The sequence below is a fragment of the Zea mays genome, chromosome 4, assembly GCF_902167145.1.
Source record: "Zea mays cultivar B73 chromosome 4, Zm-B73-REFERENCE-NAM-5.0, whole genome shotgun sequence".
Lineage (NCBI taxonomy): Eukaryota > Viridiplantae > Streptophyta > Magnoliopsida > Poales > Poaceae > Zea > Zea mays.
The window spans coordinates 212061024-212077828 of NC_050099.1; the positions used below are offsets into that span (position 1 = coordinate 212061024).

At 43.1% G+C, this 16805-nt stretch overlaps 2 protein-coding genes across 2 annotated transcripts; one reads left to right on the forward strand and one right to left on the reverse strand.

The window, feature by feature from the left end:
• Nucleotides 1-3725: 3725 nt before the first annotated feature.
• Nucleotides 3726-5206, reverse strand: LOC103655887 (uncharacterized). The gene is made up of 3 exons (XM_008682562.4): nt 5075-5206; nt 3845-4797; nt 3726-3773 (listed from the first exon to the last, which is right to left on the reverse strand). Exons 1-3 carry the CDS (start codon nt 5121-5123, stop codon nt 3726-3728), a joined length of 1050 nt encoding a protein of 349 aa, XP_008680784.1. The 5' UTR covers nt 5124-5206.
• Nucleotides 5207-5941: 735 nt separating this feature from the next.
• Nucleotides 5942-16076, forward strand: LOC100304208 (Cleavage stimulating factor 64). Its single transcript, NM_001165658.1, has 10 exons — nt 5942-6114; nt 6535-6613; nt 6973-7147; nt 8144-8177; nt 8283-8521; nt 8622-8699; nt 14426-14461; nt 14546-14986; nt 15175-15417; nt 15614-16076. The coding sequence occupies exons 1-10, from the start codon at nt 6072-6074 to the stop codon at nt 15743-15745; spliced, it is 1500 nt and encodes a 499-aa protein (NP_001159130.1). The 5' UTR covers nt 5942-6071; the 3' UTR covers nt 15746-16076.
• The last annotated feature ends 729 nt before the right edge of the window (nt 16077-16805 follow it).

Here is a 16805-nt window from a genome sequence, read left to right on the forward strand (position 1 = left end):
CATTAAGTGTAGTAAAGTAACATATATAAATTGGTTATGCATAAAACCGGGGCTTGCCTTCAATTGCTGGGGCTGTGGGGAGATCCTCGATTTTAGGCTCAGGTGCTAGCTCCTGATCTTCCTCATGGACAGCTCCTTGCTCAGGGATGAGCATGTACTCTCTGTCAGCGAGGTTGCAATCTAATGAATGCAATGAGTAATATATATGCATGGCATGATATACAATTTAGCAACTAAATTGTAGGGTGAAAGATTAATTAACAGGGAATGGAGCTAAGTCTGGCTATTAGAGATTTCCGGGGTATACTTAGTAAATTAGGGTCAAGTTTGATTACTGAATGGTTAGACCATTTTTAGTGTTCCACTGGTTTTCCTTTTTAGGTCTTAGTGTTATTTTAACAAGATTCCTAGCTGTATTTATTGGGGTGAGACTTTATTAATCTTTCTAATCTATCTCTTCTTTTCCTTTTCTTTTATGCCTTTAAGGTGCGTTTGAACTACAAGATAGTTTTATAAATTTTCAAAAATTCCGTAAAAAGTTTAGTGGCTTCTCACTGGTGTATAACTCTCTGCCTAAAAATTTGGGGCTTAAAACGTGAGGGGTTCTCTCTGTACAAAATTATCAAATATTAGCGCAGAGAGAGTGCTTTGAACTACAACTCTCCTTTAACAGTAGGTTATTCTCTAATACTTATTTTTGCTGGCATCTAGGTGTAATAACATAACTTTGTACAAATTTTCAGCCACTAATACTCATTAGTTATTTTACTATGATTTTCTAAAGTTTCTAGCCAAAGGGGTACTTTCTACTACCACTATACTTGAAAAATATCAAACAACAGATTTCTAAATTTTCCTATCTTCTTTGCGCAAGAGCAATCATTCTATAATTTGGTAACTTTTTGCTTAAGGGAAAGGGTGGTAGGAATTTCTTGAATTAAATGGCTTATTACATGAGGTAGGGGTAATGGGTGTTATTTTGTAGTTTGAATAGGTTTTGCATTTTTCTGTGGTGGTCTACTTCATCAATAATTTAGTAAAAATTCATTTGCCCATGGTTGCACAATTTTTGGCTTTCTTATGATTTAATTGGTATATGGCTAAAAATTAAGTTTTAATTGTTCAACCCATTTATGATGATGGGCTGGGGTGTTTATTATTTTTGTAGGGGTGTTCTAGTAGTTAGGGATCTACTGGATTTTTCTTACTAATTTTGAAATGGTCCTTATATTTTTAATTATGGCTTTTCTTGGTTCTTTGCTGCCTAATAATTTATTTAACCCTGGATTAGTCTTGGACTAGGGTTCTCTATATTTTTCCTAGGTTCTTCATTACCTAAGTGGACTAGGAAAAATATGTTCATCTACTGTTCATTAATTTCTATTGTCTTTCTTATTTTCCTAAGTTTTGGGCAGATGTAGTGTTTAATAGATAACTCTATGCTAATATGGTATACTAGGGTGCTTAACATTTTTAAACAGTGCCTAAGTTGGGTTTGGACCTCTACAAATTTTCTTAAGTTCAGTACAGAAGCATAACTATTTTTCCTTATTTCAATAAGGTTTGGGCAGTTTCCTTATTTAATTCTAAACTCTAAAAATTACTACAGAAGGCTCAGTATTTTTATTTGATAGTTCATAATATTCTGAATCAGTAAACCTGGTTTGACTAAATTTGGTTAATTATTTCTCAAGATATGAATTTCCTAAGCTTTTTGTTCATTAAAAATAATATTCAAAATGATTAAATGGAAAACCGACTTGCATCGGGGTCCCTGGGCTTGTCTCTAACTAAGTCATTTAAACCGTGCCCTCAAAACACTATTCACATGAGTCTCTGACTACGCAGAAAACCCCCTGGGGTTTCGCTAAATCAAACCCACGGTCTTTCTCCCATTAAACAGTAACCGCGGCGGAGGAAAGGGCGGAGGGGCTTACCGGCGGCGAGATTGCTCCGGTGAAGTGGTCGAGGGTGTAGGGGAGGTCTTGACGGTCACGCCGATGTGCGGATCGCCTCTAGTGATGGTCGGAGTAGGTCGGTCCACGTGCGCAGGCGGGCGAGCTCGTCGGCGGCGAGGACTCCAGCCTATCCAGGGCGGTAGAGTTCAATCAAGTTGGTCAGTGAGCTTCACTGGGTGCTGGGGAAGACGTAGGCACAAGTAATTGGACTGTGGCTTACCGGTTAGTCGTGGCCATGTGCGCCGGTGGGGATTACAACTCCGACGAGGGTGGAACGGCTTCTCCGGTGAAGTAGCGCCTGGTTTCTTGCTTCGGGGAGCTCTACGGGGCTCTAGGGAAGCTAACCGAGGCACGAGATTGAGTGGGGATGGCTTGGAGGGGTCTGGCCACAGCGGCCAAGCGCTCGGGTTGCTTGGCGGGCGGCGTAGAGCTCGCCAGAGCTAAGTGCTGGGCTTGAGAGGTTAAGTGAGGCGTGGAGGGAGTACGACCAATGCTTCCCTGCTCTTATAGACATGGCACGGTGCACGGGCGGGCATGCACGGCTGGGCGCGAGTGCGCGAACTGGCGTGAACCGGGCGTGTCAGATGCGATCGAACACGTGACGCCATTGTTTCTGCCCGAGTTCTAACTTCGATAGGGCGTAGATCTTTGCGAATTTGGGCAAGATCGCTGTGTAAGATTTGTTCTCGCGACTACGCTCTGTCGTTTGTGCGTGGAGCCGAGCGATTTCGGGTCAAGGGCAGAGAGTTGTCGCCTCGTCAATATGGCAGTGTCACAAGGCCGAGTTCCGAGGCAAATCCCTGCCAAGATCGTGTCAAACGGCCGAGTCTCGCTCCCAAATTTTTCCAGGGTGTGTTCAAGGTAGTTTGGCGCTACTTTTATATTTGGACTCATTTGATTCAAGTTTTGAAAAACAGAGAACACAGAAGATCTTTGGAAAAATTTCTGAATTTTCCCTTAGGGCATTAGTTCATGGGCTGATTTGGGGATTTTGGAAAATTCAAAAGACAAATCTTCCTTACTACATTTTGTAGGTTATTTAGTGCACTAAAACTTTGTTAATTGGTTCATATCAAAATTTTGCATGTTTCCCAAGTCTTTTCTATAATTCCTTTTATGTGCTTAAATGGCCCATTATGAAAGGTGTTAGGGTTTTAGGTGTTTTTCTCCCCTGAGGTGTATGATATGCTTAGAGTGTGGTTTATGAGATGAAAGAGACTTAAGTTTTAGTTTCTTAAGTATGATGTCTCTTGCTCAATTAAAGTCACATATGATAATTGTCACAAGTTGGGGCACTGGGGTAAACCCTAAGTAACACTGGGGGGGTGTTACAGCTTCGCCCTGGGTCACCGAGTCGTTACGGTGTCGTGCACACATCTTTCCAGATCGTGTAGAAGCAGGATGATAATTGGTTGTGAACGAGATGCGTCGAGAAGGCAGGACAGTGTTTTTGTCGGAGGAACACTTAGATGCGTTGGGCCTGCCAATAATGGCCCAGTTGTTGGAGTGTGTTATTTTAATACACAAGAGGTATTTTAAAAATGGGCCTTAGTATGTCAGATATGGTCTTACAATTGTCTGGAATAGGCGAAGGAAGAGAGGAGGTAAACCATAACTTCGAGACAAAGTAGAGTTTAGGGGTTGTTAACACCCCGTCCCCTGTAATAACAATTGACAGGCGCCACGCACGCCACAGCCGCGGCCCGCGAGCGAGGAGAGATTTGACATTATGAAACACGACGGATGCGGCTTCAACGAAATAGAAGCTCAGGCGAGGGTTTCTCCATTATAGAAAAGCTGGGCATAGCCAACAATCTAAAATAGACATACCAACTCTATTAACAGGTAACGACAATCTCAAACTCACGCCGTCATATTTCCGTTACCATATAGGCCTGCTGCTCGCTCTTGCTGCCGTCCACGGACATGGCACTGACAGTGTTGGAGACCACCGAGCAGCAGCTCCTCCCGTGCCAGCAGTCCGTCGAGCAGGGACTCTCGTGCCTGGGCTGCGGCGACGACGAGCGCGGGGGAGGAGGAGGTGGCCCCGCACACGGCCCCGCCCAGGGCGTTCCCGCCGCCGCTGCCGTCGCTGGCGCGGCGCAGGTGGAGCCCACCACCATGGAGATCTCCACCACACATGGATTTCTCCGGCGGGGGCGGCGGCCGCAGCCGCGCCGAGCCGAGCCGGCCCGGTGGCTCGAGATCGCCCGGAAGCTACTCGCCGCGCGAGACCTGGTCGTCTGCAAGCGACTGCCCAACTTATTATACTGAACAGTTATTCCTGAAAAACTAACCACACTATGACCAGCAGGGGAGAAAGCATTGGTCTGATCCACACTAGGGTTGTTCCTTGTATGTCCAGTGCCAACCAGCGTTGCCTTGCTGCTTGTATGTGATGCAGCCTGAGTGAAATCTTTCTGCTGTTTTGAAAGCACTTCAGTCAACAGCAAAGATCTCTCCTCACTCTCAAATGTAAGCCATACTCTCAGATCACGTGGGAAGTAACTTCTCCACTTTGATAGTTGCAAAAGAGTAAATGGACCCTGAACATTCCCAGAAGGATCCTTGTAGTGCCAGACTTTCTCCGGCTCCGTGTCATTTGACATTGTTACTCCAGAAGATGAAAGTGATCCAGCTTCATACATAGTTCTGTTTGCTGTGCTGTTCTCCAAACTTCTTGCTCCTGATCCACATATTGTACTTTTTGTTGACAAATTTTTTGGATGGTGGCTACAATCAGAAACTTTTTGGGGATGGTTCTGCATAGTGCTAAGATATCTTGATATTCGTCGTGATATGGTTGTATCTGGTCTTGTCCGATCTACCGACTTTCCAACTGCATATAATAAACAAGCAAATGCTCAGACACTACACTTAATTAAAGCTTAGGTTCAGAAATCTGATTTATTGTAATAGAGTTGATGCTTATCGCAACATTAATTCAAATGTACTGCATTGCAACTTTGCAAGAAAATTACGGTGCAGTATAGTAGATGTATATTTAGACTATACTGCAACAAACCACATGAAATTATGCTACAGCTCCAAGAGAATTCCAATATTTATTAATCAACAAACAACATGAAGCATTAACATTACAGGAAGATATATACCAGTTCTTTTCTCATCTGTTTCTTCAGCAGACTCATAATTAGGATCCATATGTGAGTCAACATGCACTTCCAGAACTTCATTAATCCTGCGGGTTCTTTCCTCAGAATCGTTGAGAAGCTGCAGCTTTTCTACATATTCTCTAAGTGTATGATACAGTCAAGGATCACAAAATAATGAAACATGCAGTACAAGTAATAGCCTATAGTTCTATAATACAAATAAAGTTGTACTTGATTATTATGAATATTCGCAATTCCTGAGCAGAGCATTACGAGCTATTGGAAGCATGCCTCTAGCATTAAAAGACCTATGGCGAAGCTATGACAAGAAAATGGACACCGCTCTTCATTTCATCCCCGCCGCGGACACCGCTCTGGCGCTCTTCATTTCATCCAAGAAGCCTTTGCTGATCTCTCCAGCAACGCCTCGCCTGCTCCTGTCGTTCGCGGACACGGCCGCCCCTGCCCTGGACGAGCTGTACAGGAGGAGCGGCGACCAGCCGGAGATCGAGCAGCAGGCCGACGAGGAAGACGACGAGGTCGAGGTCGTGGAGAACGCGACGGGTATGGCTGCCGCACGAAGTCTTGGTCGGAGGCAGCGACGCCCGGCTGCCGCGTGAAGGAGAACGACGGAGATGGAGAACGCGACGGGGATGGAGGAGAACTGACAACCCGGTTTCAACCAGACTAATACTGCTCTGAATCCGTTAATGGAGTTGACATGTCTATTTTAGAGTATTGACTATGCCCAGTTTTTCTATAATGGAGAAACCCTCGCCTGTGCCTCTATTTCGTTGAAGCCGCATCCGTCGCGTTTCATAATGTCAAATCTCTCGCGAGCGAGGCAGACCCACGGGCCGCGGCCATCTCACGGTGGAAGCAGCCAAGCAGCCGGCCTGGCGCCCCTCCCCTTCCGTCCCGCCGCTGCTGCCGTGCCTCGTGCCTGCCAGCGGCGGATGCCGCCCCGCCCCGCTGCTGACCACCGCCGCTGCTGAGCATGGCCGCCGCTCCCGCGGGCGCTCAGAACCGCTGCGTCTTCGGTAAGTGATCCGGAAGCTCGGTTCGATTCGGGAGGGGGGAGCCGCCTGGCGTGGCCGCCGCTGGAGTCACCCAGGGCAGCCCCTTTTCAGTTTAGGGTAATTTGGGTCCGACCGACTGCCGCCAAGTTCTTCCGACTTGGCGCTGATTCACCTCCCCCTCCCTCTCCTTTTCTAGTCGACGCTGTCCTGGAATAATGGGAGCCCACTTGGTCGTGTCTGGTGTTGGATTGAGAGCTCAGTTCCGTTCGGGTCGAACTCTAGCTTGCCTAGGGTTTAGTTTTGCGGCACTAATGATTCACTGGTCGTGCAAGTTGATTCTTTTTCTTTTAGTTTTTTTTTTGTTTTCAGATGTGGAAATGGTACGCACTACACAGGGGATTTTAGGACTGATATAGTTGTATTTATCAATATCAATTACAGTTGGCAACATACCATATGATGCGACGGAGGAGCAGCTCGTGCAGATTTGCGAAGAAGTCGGCCCAGTCGTATCCTTCAGGTGTGCTTTTGCTCACCCGCATGAGCACTCATCTAAAGTCGTCCATTTACTCCACATCTTATGCAACAATACTTGAATTTTAAATATGCATACCTCATGGGTTGGTAGAAATTATCGCTTACTGTCAAAATGTCTGTTTTGCCCTTTTTTCCTGTTTATTTAAAAACAAGGAATATGTTCAGGTTTTGGCATTACGCCTACAAATGTAAAAAAAACCATGATTGGATTCTGCCTATGGGAATATATTTACTGAAATTGATTCTGGTTTGGTAACACTGATTAACATGTTTACTACTACTGTTAAGTTTTTCAGCATTTGAATTTGATTTTGGTAACTGACTGCTACAAATTGCTTGTAGATTGGTGATTGACAAAGAGACCGGCAAGCCAAAAGGTTATGGCTTTTGCGAGTACAAGGATGAGGAAACTGCTTTAAGTGCACGCCGGAACCTTCAGGGTTACGAGATTAATGGTCGTCAGTTACGTGTTGATTTTGCTGAAAGTGGGAGGAACACTGATAGAAATAGAGAAAAGGTCGACAATCCTCAAAATTATTGTAGAAGAGCCTTTCCTACCACTTTGGAGTTCTCTGTTAATATGAGAAGTTGTATAGTCTTTGTTCCTGTGAATAATAATAGTTGTGCCTTCTCTGACCACCCTGTGTCTCCTGTTGCAATTTCTTACAAGCATGTTTGTGTATGTACAGCTGCTTGACTGTACATACACACACCTGCTGTACTGTCCAATTCCTTCATTGAATTATATTGTTATGGTGCGGTGCCAATGCTTTGCGGTTGGAAAAAAATGCCTCTGTTATCTTGACCTTTCCCCTTCATGGAAGTAGCGTGCCAAAGAAGTTGGATTATAGTCTGGCAAAGCTATTGGCTTAATATAATATATGTTATGGTTGATAGAGCCTCTTCTGAAGTTTGTTGATTGCTGCATTTGTGGTTTACTTTCTTCAAATAGAAAAAGAAGTGCTATAGTCTTATGGAAGACATATAATTGGTCTTTGTTTATGCGCCAGCAAGAGGATTGCCACTGTTGGTAAATTGATTGCTGAAAAATAGTATATATCCAATCAGCCTTTATATATATGCATAAGGACTCAGTGTTCTTTCGGCGTTCTGTTAGTATCCAATCGGCCTTTATATGTAGCTTCTGCCATTAGGCTTTGCTTAACTCTACCAGTGAGTGTCTGATGCTGATACATATGTTCTAGTTTGTTGCCAATTTGTCGAGTTAAATAACAAATACTGACCACTCACAAGTTCTCAACTAGATGCAGTTGATTTATATAAGGACAGTTTATATACTACCTTCAAGACATGTGAAACGATCTAGCATGATGCTACTGTACACAGAAGAATCTATATCTACTTGTGAACTTTGCCTTTTGGAAATTAAGTAGCTTCACTGTGGAGATGAAGTTGGCAATGAAAAATATAGAGCACCTCAACTAACTGAAGTTGATTTAGCTTAAATTAGAACAACTTGTTGACTTATGCTGGATACATTTATGCATTGCAGGGTCGTGGAGGACCAGGGATGGCATCTAATGTTGGTTGGTTTTTTTTGTTCACCATTTAGTTTATGTATATTCTTTCAATTTCTATGCGTATTTTATGTTTATGGATGCTATCACTGGTTTTTTGATGGAGTGGCACAGATAGTCAAAAACGGTTAGCTGGGACTTCTGTTGTTGGAGAGACAAACTTTCATCAGCCTGTTGGTCTCCCACCGGCAATACATGCTGCATCTGTGATGGCTGGTGTCCTTGGTGGAGCTCAGACTGCAAATGTTCAAAACGGTTTACCTGTCCAGTATGGACTTGGAAACGACCCTCTTACTCATTATTTGGCCAGAATGTCAAGGCATCAGTTGCACGAAGTCATGGCTGAATTGAAGGTTAACTTGTAGTCTTTTATGCACTTCAATTACTTGACATTTACAAATGAACAAGTCCTGATTTTATTTTATCATGCCCTTTTTTTATAAAAAATCACAGTTCCTAACTACTCAAAACAAAGAACATTCCAAAACTTTGCTGCAAGGAATTCCACAGCTGCCAAAGGCCTTATTTCAGGTTAGTTTTTCACTAATAGTGACCGTACTTGTCAGTTGTGTATTCTTAATGTCATTTTATATATGATTCAAACCATTTTAGCCTTGTGTAGGTTGTAAAGTCTATATATTCTTTGGAGCAACGTTTTCAACTGTTTACTGAGTCTATTTACTTCCATTTATTTTATTTTAATAACCTCACGTGATTCAGTATAGGGAGCAGAAGAAGAACTTAAATATGGTTTTTATTGACTTGAGAAGTCTTACTACAAAATACCAAAGAATATTATATGGTGGACTTTGGACAAACATAAAGTTTCAATGAAGTGTATTGGACTTATTAAGGACATTACAACAATGTTGTGGTAGTGTTCGAACAAGTGATGAACAAGTGATGGAGACATGTATGGCTTTCCGATTATGATAGGACTACATCTTGGGGGCACAAAATGGTGGGTAATGTTGGGACCCAATTGGGCTTAGCTCGCGAGGTGTTACACAGATTGGAGATTGCTCAGGATATTAGGATTCTAGCTATAGAAGAGGTTTGGTTACTGCGAAAACTGAAACAGGCAAACAACATTGTCTTGTCCTCACTTCCTTGGAAAGGACAATCACTTGCTTGAGGTCTCAGATCCACTATTTGAAGGAAGGAGATGCGAATACAAGGTTTTTTCCATATGTAGGCTTGTTTTAGAAAGAAGAGAAATTTTATTTCTCATTTGGAAGATGAGGGCAGGATTGTTACTAACCATGACCAGATGTAGGAGCTGTTGGATGGGTTCTTCTCCAATCTTTTGGGGGCTGAAATTCAGAGACCATTCACTCTTAATTTGCCAAATTGCCACAGAAGTGCAGTTGATCTAAGCGCTTTAGAGTCTCCTTTCTCCGAAAGGGAGGTTCAGGATACGATTGCAAGCCTTCCCAACGATAAAGCACCTAGTCCTGATGGATTCACAGGGAGGTTCTATAAATCTTGTTGGCACATCATTAAGACAGACATAATGGCTGCTCCGGAATCTCTTCGTTTTGGAAATGCTCACAGATTGTGGCTGCTGAACTCAGCATATCTTGTGCTTATCCCCAAGAAAGCGGATACCTTGTTAGCCAGGGATTTCCGGCCTATTAGCCTAATTCACAGTTTCGCTAAATTGGTCACCAAGCTGCTTGCTAATAGGCTCGGCCCCCACCTTCAGAAGTTGGTGGCAGCTAACCAAAGTGCTTTTGTGAAAGGAAGATCGATTCATGACAATTACATGATGGTGCAACATTCTATTAAATCTCTTCACAAAAAAACGAGTCTCAAGTTTATTTTTAAAGTTGGACATCTCCAAAGCTTTTGACTCCGTTTCTTGGGCTTTTCTCATTGAGGTGCTTTCTCACCTTGGATTTGGAAATGTTTGGCGGAATTTGATTTCGAATCTGTTGGTTTCTTCTTCCACTCAAGTGCTGTTAAATGGGTCTCCTGGTCTTCCTATTAGGCATCGGAGAGGGCTTCGCCAGGGTGATCCCCTTTCTCCCATGCTATTTGTTCTAATTATGGATGTCCTCAGTAGTCTGTTTCTGCTAGCTAAAGATAGGGAGTTGCTTCACAACCTTCAGGGAGCGAATGTTCGAAATAGAATTTCAATATATGCCGACGATGTGGTACTGTTTGTCAAACCTATGGTGGAGGAACTGAATTGTGTTAACATGATCTTGGACTGCTTTGGTTCAGCCTTTGGACTGGTCTGTAGTATGAACAAGAGTTGTGCCATCCCAGTAAGATGTAGCGAGCAGGTTGTGCAGTAGGGATGCAACCTTCTCCTTTGTAGCTCGACTTCTTTTCCTTGCACCTATTTGGGTCTCCCAATATTAGATAGAAGGCTCAGGAAGGCAAACCTTATGGACTGGGTTGAGAAGATAGCAGATTGACTCCCCAATTGGAAGGCTCGACTTCTTAATCTTGCTGGTAGGACGACGTTGGTACGTTTTGTTCTCTCTGCCATCCCAATCTATCTCCTCATTGCCATGAATATTCCCAAATGTGTGATCAAATCGACTGACAAGATTCGTAGATGGTTCTTATGGAAAGGCAGAAAGGACGTGAATGAAGGTAACTGTTTAGTTTCTTGGGATATCGTTACAAGGCCGCTCATCTTTGGTGGGCTTGGGGTCCCAAATCTGTATTATCAAAGCTGGGCACTGCAAGCTAAATGGCTATGGCTGGAGAAAACAGATTCAAACAAGCCCTAGCATGGTTTAAAGCTGTCTGTGCCAATGCAAGTAAGGAAGTTCTTTCAATCTTTGGTTATTACTGTGGTTGGGAACAGGACTTTATTCTGGTCTGACAGATGGATAGATGGCGGCTGCATCAAAGACTTTGCTCCTGATGTTGTTTCTAAGGTTGGTAAACATACTGTCTCCACTAGAACAGTGGCCCAGGCTCTTGAAGGATGGCAATGGATCAGTGACATCTTGACACCTCTTTCCTGGGCTGGGATCCAACAGTTTTTGCTGTTATGGGATGCTGTAAGAAGAGTAGTGTTAACACAGGAGGCTGATACACATATCTCGCTGCATACTTCTTCTGGTCAATTCTCCTCAAAGTCTTGTTACAAGGCCTTTTTTATGGGATCCATTACTTTTGAACCTTGGAAGAGGCTGTGGAAATCTTGGGCTCCTCCAAAGTGTAAGTTTTTCTTGTGGCTGGCTATTCGGAATAAATGTTGTGACATCTGATAGATTGGAAAGGAGAGGTCTGGACCACCCAGAGTCTTGCCTTTTATGTGATCAATCGTAGGAAACCATCCAACATCTTTTGTGTACCCGTGTCTTTGCAAGACAATTTTGGCATTCCATTCTGTTGGCTTTGGGTGTAGGTAATCTCTCTCCGCGGTTATTATCTTGCTTGCGGTTGTTCCACATCATCCTGCCTTATCTCAGCCACAAGATTTTGTTTCGACGGCCACGGAAGCAACTCATCACCGCGAGCCTTCTTCGTATATGGTCGACTGTTGGACTCTTATCTTCAGGAGCATTCTAGACCTTCATACAAAGAACTGTTTGGGAAAAAAGACACCGCGGCATGCGCCTCCATCCCCGCTTGCTGCGCGCGCGTTCGTCTTGCTGCTCGCTAGAGGTATTACCTACCATCTTCCACCACACTTTCTCCATTCAGGAATTTTTGTCTGTTAGGGTTTTGTGACTATCCCATTCAGGAATTTCCATTCGATAGGAAGGTTGATCGCTTGCGCATCGGCTGTCGGACGGACGGCTCAGCGCACGGCACCTCATCGATGGCAGAGCAGGTTAGAATCCTTTTTAGGATGGTCGCTTGCGCATTGGCCGCCAGATGGACTGTGGGTTGGGTCGGTAGGGGCGGGGAGCCCTTGAAAACGGAGGTGAAATCGATGTACGACAAGGAGCACCCCAGCATAGAATCCGTTTCCAACTGTAATATATGAGACACGATATTTCCAATTTCCTTCCAGCAGGCTAAAATCTGGTCATATATAAGAGCATCAATCATCATGTATGCCCATCAGCTTTCCCGTTCTTGCCAACCATGTCTCATGTTAGATTACGACACAGAAAACCCCATGCTTCAGAGCTGTTAGCTTGGATAAAGGTGTCGTCACCATTAATCTTCAGGTCACTATTAATCTTCATTCTTCAGCAAATCTGACGGAGGAGGTGCCCACATACGCCTACCTATCATCAAATTTCTAGCTGATGCAGGATTTTTTGCTTTCTGTGTACTTCAGTAACCAGCTGCCGAACTGCGGTAGATATCTCAGTCGAAGTGAAGACAATACTTTCTCTTCGGCATTCACTGCATTCATCACGCTCCACCATTTCTAGAGAAGGATAAAGACCATGCTGGACACGTCTTCAGCCATATATTGAGGATCCATTTCACCATATCCCATGGAGATTGCAGGTCAACCAGGCCCTCTCTAATATATTCCTACCCTAGCTCTCTTCAACATTTCCAAGCAAATTTACACTTACAAGATAACAGTGTCCACCACCTTCATCGCATTGTTTACAAACCAGGCAAATAGTGTCAGTTAGAACTACTATACGCTTCAGGTTCATTTTAACAGCCAAGCTACAGTGGATCAGGCGCCAAACAAATTGCCTTATGCTTTCAGGTGGTAAGTAAGTTTCAAAATCTTCATCCGTATATTCCAATTGGTTCGCCATCACTTACTCTTCATACAATGTCATCCTTCTGTTTTCAACTCAAAGAATTACATGAGTCTGACATGTTTAAAATAGCTACTAATAATATGTAGTTACTTTAACAAAGAACAAGGAGCGCCTTTGGTACACGCTAACAGATTAAAAAGCTAAGAAATTCAGAACACATTGATACACCAAAGTATATTGAAAAAGTAATCCAGAAAAATTATAAATATATAAAAACAAGGCGCGCTGGGCGCGCGTTAGACACTAGTACTATATAGAGACGATGATATTGATGAACATGTTAGCCATAGAATCAAAGTAGAGTGGATAAAGTGACGCCAAGCATACGACACTCTATATGACAGGAGGGTACCACAGAAGCTAAAAGGCAAGTTTTATAGGATGATGATTAGACCTGCTATGCTTTATGGTGCAAAATATTGGCCTACAAAAAGACGACATGTTCAGCAAATAAGTGTTGCGAAATTGTGTATATTGTGTTGAATTTGTGGTCATATAAGAAGAGATCGAGTCCGGAATGATGATATACGTGATAGGCTAGGGGTAGCACAAATTAAAGAAAAGCTTGTCTAACACAGGTTGAGATGGTTTGGACATGTTTGAAGATGACCTGTAGAGGCACTAGTACATAGTAGAATTCTAAGGGATAGCAATGGGAAGAGAGATAGTGGAAGGCTGAAGTTAACATAGGAGACAATAAAAGGAGACTTGAGGGGATGACCTTAAATAGGAGCACATGAAAATAGTTATCCATGTGCCTGAATCTTGACTTGTGGTTCCTGTTGGGTTTCAATTCTAGCCTACCCTAACTTGTTTGGGACTATGAGGTTTTGTTGTTGTTATTGAATAACCTCACGTGATTCAGTGCTACTATGTGAAAGAGCCTCTAGCGTAATGGTTAAGCCTTTCGAGTAGCACCTCCAGGTCCTGGGTTCGATCCCCCTCGGGGGCGAATTTCTGGCTTGGTTAAAAAAATCGTCTCGATGTGCCCTGCTCGCTCCCGGGTTACGTCCTGCGCGCCACCCTCCAGCTGGGCCGTTGCAGAGTGGGCGGTGACGGCCCGCTAGTGATGGGGGGTCAGGGTTCGGGGATTTTCTCGGCCGGGACCATGTTTCGGTCTCTTCTTAATATAATACCGGGAGGGTGGTCTTTCCCTCCCCGGCCGAGTTTTTGATTCAGTGCTACTATATGTACATTGAACATTGTTGTTCATGTTTCCACTTTTCCTTTTAGAATTGTCCATAGAACTTTGACACCATTCATGATTGTCTTGTGATCCTGGGTGGAAGAAGTTATATTCCTTAATCTTATTAAGCACTGGATAGATTGGTTTATGTGCATGTTCTGACGTAAGAAAGAAAATGGAATGTTTACTTGTGGCTCAAGTGTTAAGAAAAGTTGAGACTTAACTCTATATTTCTTTATTTTATTTTGCCTATGCAATGAAATAAGCTTGTTTCTTTATAGGGAAAAGCACATCATTAAGCCGTTCTCTACCATAAGAATGGAAAATTAGAAACTCATGACTTAAATTTTTGCCTTGTTGTAATGCAGGCACAAATAATGCTTGGGATGGTGACACCACAGATGGTAGTTCTTATTTGTCTTTGAGCTTTAGGCTCCTTTGTTTTCTCTATCTTGATATAATGAATGTATGTTCTATACAAATTGCAGATGCAGATGGCAAAGAGCCAACAGCCGTTGGGCTCCTTAGCACAATCTTCATCTCACCTCAATGAGCCATATCCACAGCCAGAGCCAGATGCTATGGTTCCAGTAGTCTCAAGACCATCAAGTTTGCCAACTAACGTACTACCAAACCCAGTTATCCTACAGGAACAAACAGCTGCAATACATAGTTTTCCTCAGCATCAACATGCATCTCAGCCCCAAGTCAAAATGTTTCCACATGGACAACCGTCTGGGATCACCGCACAATCTCCAATGCTACATCAGCCCCTTGGTGGTTCTTCCAGTGTTCCTATTCAATCTCTTGTGACCTCAGTAGGCTTAACCTCACAGGTTCAGCCTCCATTTGTGCCAGAGCACCCTGGACCACCTGTCATGCCTACAAGTGTACAACAGCTACCTTTGACCCACCCTCATCTTGCTCTGGTAGTTCTCTTGACTTGTGAAGGAGTTTATGTAATTCGCTAGTGGTGTCTTAGTTTATGTATCAAAATCGATGTTCATGATGAGTCATCCTTCTATGTATTTGCAATGTACTAATGGCCACCGATTAACTGAATTGTCCATTTTATTTTACCAGTCACATAGGCTAACTCAACAATGTCCAATTGCAGGTAGCCGCCGCACCTGAGACTCTACCAAATGAAATAAGGGTTGCTGATCAAGCAAGTCATTTGACAGAGTTTACTCATCCTTCAAAATTGAGAAAATTGGAGGATGGAACCTCGGTGCCTGGAATGGTGAACAGCAGCCATGCTATTTATACAGCTCCACTGCAAGCAGTGGGCCCTAGTGGACCATCAGGGAGCTATAGTGCTGGTGCTGGTAGCTTACAACAACCAGGGAATGAAGGGCAGGTACAAACCATTTGTAACAGATTTCTCAGGATTTCTTATGTTCTATCTGTTTAGGTACGACTTTGTAATGTGGGAGACTGGTAGCTTTGGAGATTTTTCACCGTTCTAAATGTTTGCCCATTTCTGTGGAGTTGAATAGAATTGTTGTGCAAAGCATTTCCATGCACTGAAATATATGCTTGTGGCTCTTCTGCAGATTACGCCTGATGTGGAGTCAGCTCTTCTGCAGCAAGTCTTGCAGCTGACACCCGAGCAGCTGAGTTCGTTGCCACCAGAGCAACAGCAGCAGGTGATTGAACTCCAGAAGATGCTTTCAGCTGGTAAATAGAAGCAACCGAGCTAGTGCAGCAATATTGCCGGTCGAGGATCTGGCACGTCACATAATGGCGAGTTGGCAACTAGTGGAAGCTGGAAGTGATCCTCAGATTTGTTATCAAGTCACTAGGCCGCTTCATAACCTGTCAGCATTTTCTTGTGGGCATCTTGATGCCATCAGTTTTGCTCAGAAGTATCCATATGGCTTTCTTTCTTCAGATCAGAGATAAAAGAAATGTTACAGGAGATGGTAGTTTAAAGAAAGGGATACACATTATCCATCACTGCTGTATCATTATAGGGAGAAAATAACAATAATCTGTATCCAAAGGAGCTGTTTTTTTTTCTGCTTCTCCAAAATGGGATATAGCATCAGATTTTTGTCCTTTCCATTTCGTGCAACAGTTGCAGGTAGGAAATGAATTTTGCGTAAGCTTGTTATGTTATCGAGTAGCATCCTTTATATTTATTCTTTATATCCCTTCTTTTTCTTTATATCCCTTCTTTACCATTTCTTCTAATGCTCCGTTTGGATATCGGTATTGGAGGACATGAAGTTGAATTGATTTCAATACCAAATCAGCTATGATATTAAAATGAGATGCAATTTCAATTCTATTGTTTGAATGTCACTGCATTTGAGTTTGGAATTTGATGGTCTAATTTCAAGCAATACAAGGAGGGAGAGTTTCTAGTTATAGTCCAATGCCACAGAATTAACTCTAATTCTAAATCTCAGTTCCATGTGGAACCAAACAATAGAATTGAATTGATTTCAATACCAAATCAGCTATGATATTAAAATGAGATGCAATTTCAATTCTATTGTTTGAATGTCACTGCATTGGAGTTTGGAATTTGATGGTCTAATTTCAAGCAATACAGGGAGGGAGAGTTTCTAATTATAGTCCAATGCCACGGAATTAACTCTAATTCTAAATCTCAGTTCCATGTGGAACCAAACAATAGAATTCAGGAAAGCTGAATCCAATCTCCAATTCTATGCACCAATATATACATCTAAACAAGGTATAAAAGATTCCCTCCTCTATATCTCCTCTCTAGCAACATCC

Excerpts from the sequence above, each read along its gene's own strand:
- LOC103655887 (XM_008682562.4), bottom strand. The coding sequence starts at position 5,123 with ATGGATCCTAATTATGAGTCTGCTGAAGAAACAGATGAGAAAAGAACT. Across the intron at positions 4,798-5,074 it reads AACAGATGAGAAAAGAACTG|TTGGAAAGTCGGTAGATCGG; the intron begins GTATATATCTTC and ends TATTATATGCAG. Across the intron at positions 3,774-3,844 it reads GCGAGCAGCAGGCCTATATG|ATTGTTGGCTATGCCCAGCT; the intron begins GTAACGGAAATA and ends TGTCTATTTTAG.
- LOC100304208 (NM_001165658.1), top strand. The coding sequence starts at position 6,072 with ATGGCCGCCGCTCCCGCGGGCGCTCAGAACCGCTGCGTCTTCG. Across the intron at positions 6,115-6,534 it reads TCAGAACCGCTGCGTCTTCG|TTGGCAACATACCATATGAT; the intron begins GTAAGTGATCCG and ends TATCAATTACAG. Across the intron at positions 8,178-8,282 it reads AGGGATGGCATCTAATGTTG|ATAGTCAAAAACGGTTAGCT; the intron begins GTTGGTTTTTTT and ends GGAGTGGCACAG.